This window comes from Cebus imitator, unplaced genomic scaffold, assembly GCF_001604975.1.
Source record: "Cebus imitator isolate Cc_AM_T3 unplaced genomic scaffold, Cebus_imitator-1.0 Scaffold5, whole genome shotgun sequence".
NCBI classification, from domain to species: Eukaryota; Metazoa; Chordata; class Mammalia; order Primates; family Cebidae; genus Cebus; species Cebus imitator.
Genome location: NW_016107320.1, coordinates 12,720,346 through 12,723,968, shown reverse-complemented (window position 1 = coordinate 12,723,968; position 3,623 = coordinate 12,720,346). Strand labels below are relative to the sequence as shown.

General features: G+C 56.9%; 1 protein-coding gene across 1 annotated transcript in view; it reads right to left on the bottom strand.

The window, feature by feature from the left end:
* Window positions 1–2,651, bottom strand: part of EIF4EBP1 (eukaryotic translation initiation factor 4E binding protein 1) — a 29,688-nt gene extending 27,037 nt beyond the window's left edge. Inside the window, exon 1 of the mRNA XM_017536445.2 lies at window positions 2,279–2,651. Within this exon, the coding sequence (XP_017391934.1) occupies window positions 2,279–2,423 (145 nt within the window). The 5' untranslated portion in view covers window positions 2,424–2,651. The remainder of the gene's footprint in view (window positions 1–2,278) is intronic.
* Window positions 2,652–3,623: the final 972 nt, after the last annotated feature.

The following is a 3,623-nucleotide window of genomic DNA, read 5'->3' as shown; positions in this document are numbered from 1 at the left end:
CCCCACCCCCACCTACAGAATCAGAATATGCCTTAAATGAAGACCCCAGTTATCCTCATGCACCTGGAAAAGAGGCAGTATTCTGCTCTGGAGCCAAAGGGTCCCAGGATGTGACCGTTTCAGCTTCTCTGCCCTGGCAGAAGTGGGCTAAGGTGGGCTTTGGAAGAAGAGTCCACACCTTGGCTAATCGAGGCTGACCAGGCTTGCTTGACTTTAGCAGAAGTAAGCCGGATTTCCCTGGCTTAGGGACTGTGAGCTGTACCTGCTCCACAGGACACCCCAGAGAGTGAGCTGGCTTTAGGTTCCTGGCACTGCTAGCTTTTTCCAGTAATCTCAGAAACATATGCTATGCCCCAATGCAGAAGCCCCTTCTCCCCTCCCGCTACTGCTAAAGACCTTCCAAGGGAGTGGGATTTGCTGTGGTCTGTCTGCCCCCTGACTACTACCCACTTCCCAATCCAAAGTGAAAAGTGGATTCAAAGTTCCTATATTTTACATTTATTATTAATTTTAGAGATAAAGTCTGCAGTGGTCAATTATAGCTCACTACAGCCTCCAACTCCTGGCCTCAAGCCATCCTCTGGCCTCAGCCTCTGGAGTAGCTAGGACAACATTGTTTTTGTTGTTTGTTTTTTTTGTAGAGATGGAGTCTCACTATGTTGCCCGGCTGGTCTTGAACTCCTGGCCTCAAGCAATTCTCCTACGTTGGCTCCCCAAAATGCTGGGATTACAGGCATGAATCGGTACCTCGGCCAGAAGTGCCTATAAACAGTATCTCTGGCTTCCAATTTGACCCCAAGAATCCAGCAACAAATGGTGCAAAGGGGCTCCCTGAGCCTTCAGGCCAGCCTCAGGGCCCACCCTGAACAAATCCAGCAGACACTTACCCCCTCAGTTGAAAGAACTCCAAAAGTGTCGGGAATTGGCCTGGTAGACCATTGTGACAGAGACAAAGGAGAACAGCATGGACTACAAAAGACCCAGCAAGGGAAAGAGGATGAGTCGGGAGTGGCAACAAGAGCCCCTGCGAGCTTCTCCTCGGATCATTTCTAACAGAAGAGGAAGCATTCCTCCCTTCTGTGCCCGATTGCTATTTCTTGCCGAATCTGGGAAAACGGTGTGACAATGGGCAACAGACACGTGTTCCAGCTCTGAGGCCTCAGTACCGGGCTCTGTAGAACAAGGCGGCAGAGTTGGACAAGATCCCTAACCGTTCTAACAGTGTACGATTTAGATCAAACGGCAGAGGACCTCGGATCCGGCCGTGCTTGCTGCCGGTGGGGCAGAATCTGCCTGAGAAAATAAGCATGTGGCCCCCACCGCCACCGAGCCAAGCGCCGGGATCTGTCGCGTTTTCCAGTAGTTCGGAAAGCAGCGTGGAGGAGGATGGAGGGAGAGGAGCAAAACGAGTGGGGGCAGTGCGAGGATGGGACCGGAGTGGCGAGCCACGAGGATTTATTTCATCATGCAAACAGGAGCGTAGGTTTCATCAGCGCCTGTGCGCTGGGGCTCCGGGGCTGGGAGGGAATGCCAGGTTCCTGAGGGCAGCCCGAGGCTGTCCACCCCACCCGTGCCAGCTCAGCTTCCTCTTCCTCATCCTCTCCCAGGGAGGTCACACGGTACCTCCTCCTCCCCCCGGACAGAAGAACGTGCTTTTCTGCACAGCCCGGCCAGTGGCGCCAGGCCACTCCGCGGAGATCCCGCTCGCATAAATGGGGAAGGTGCCACAGGTGCCCGGGAGGCGCTGCTGGAGCAGGGGAGCACCCTCAGACCCAAACCTCCGTCAGAGAGCGAGTGTCCAAGGCAAAACTAGGGGTGCCTTGGGAAAAAACAGGGCCCTGTAGGAATCATTTATCCCAACAGATAAATAATAAATGTATCCCAACTCATCCCATAAAAACACCAGGCTGGGCCTTTCCTGGATGGTGGGCCACACTGACCCCGCCCTATCCCGCCTGGGGAGCGCCCCCAACATCCACAAGGGGCAGCACAGCTCGGCATGTGGCTGTCCTGGAGGCGTGCTTGTTAGTTAGGTGTCAGCTGTCTGACACCTAACAGAAAGAGGAAACGAACGGGGCAGTTTGCAGCTCGGGTCTGGACGACGCACTCGGAGGGCAGCCGGGCGACCACTTCCGTGACCCTCGCTGTCTCACCGACGCCCCTTCTAGTTCTTTCCAGCCACGACGCCCTTGAGCCTGGACACCCGGTCCGATCAGCGATTCCCAATCCTCCCGCCCGCCCGGGAGCCAGCACGCGGCGTCCCCGAGCCCTAGCCTACCTCCTGGGGTGGTGCTGAAGAGCGTGCCGCCGGGGGTCGTGCTGTAGTCCCCGGGCGGGAGCTGCACGCCGTCGCCGAGCACCACCCGGCGAGTGGCGGGGATGGCCCGGCTTGGGGTCTGGCTGCAGCTGCTGCCCCCGGACATGGTCTCCTGTGCGCTGCACCCGCGAACCTCTCCCGGCCCTCCCGCGCCTGCAGCCTCGCTCCGCCTCGCCCCGGCCCGCCCCGCCCCAGGACGCCCCTTCCGCCTCTCCAGACCCACGCCCCTGGGATTTGTAGTCCGCGCTGCGGCCCCACCCAGCTCCAGGCCGCTGCTTGCACGTGGGTTCTCCCGCCGCCCCTAGATCCACGCCCTCCTGCTCACGGACTCCTCCACACCGCCCCCCAGCGACTGCTTCTCCGCTCTCGGGTCTCTTGGCGCCACTCTGGCAGGGACGCGGGTGGGGTGGGGGGCGGGATAGCTCACCTATGTTAATCCTTGGCTGGGTTGGGGGTGGCGACTCAGGACCGTGCGAAGATCCGAGCTGACCCGGCCCACTGCAGAAAGGCCCGGCTTCTGCATTAAGACTTCAGGCCCGGTGTACCCTTCGGCACCCCCTGTTCGCTGCCTCAGTTCCTCATTTGAGAAAGTGGGATTGACTGGTCATGCTCACCCCACCTCAATTTCTTGACCTTGATGGGGGTGGGTGTGGAGGGGCTAACAATTCCGTTCCTGGCCTTTAGAGAGGAAGAGAAGGGGTGGGAGGAGGAGTGAACCAACCAGTAGCGTCCTGAGAGCTAAATTTAGAGTAGGGGGCGGCGGGGAGGGGGGACGCGTAGGGGAGGAGTAATAGTTTGTCAAAGAGATTTCCCGATAGCCCCTGAATTGGGTCCAATGCCCACCCCACTGCCTGAGGTTTAGTAGGTACTTCTTGGATGGATGGATGGATGTTTCGTAGGTACTCCTTGAAGGATGGATGGATGCATGCATGCATGTATTTATGCATGGATGATGTTCAAGGGGAGAGAGAAAAATGCAAGAAGGACCGAGGATGGAAAAACTTGTTGGGTTTGAGAAGTTCCTATCATTGTGTGCACATGTTGTGGGGAAGAGGGTGAAGAAGAGAGGGCCGTTCGAAAGGGAAATTGGGTGGTGCACCTGTAATCCCAGCTGCTTAGGAAGCTGAGGCTGGAGGACTGCTTGAGCCCAGAAGCTGGAGGCTCCAGTGAGCTGTGATCACACCACTACACCCCACCTCGGACAAAGACCTTATCTCTAAAAAATACGTAATAATTTTTCAAAAAGGAAATTGGGATCAGGTCGTTGAGTTTTTCAAATCATGCCGAACTGCTTGGACGAGATATC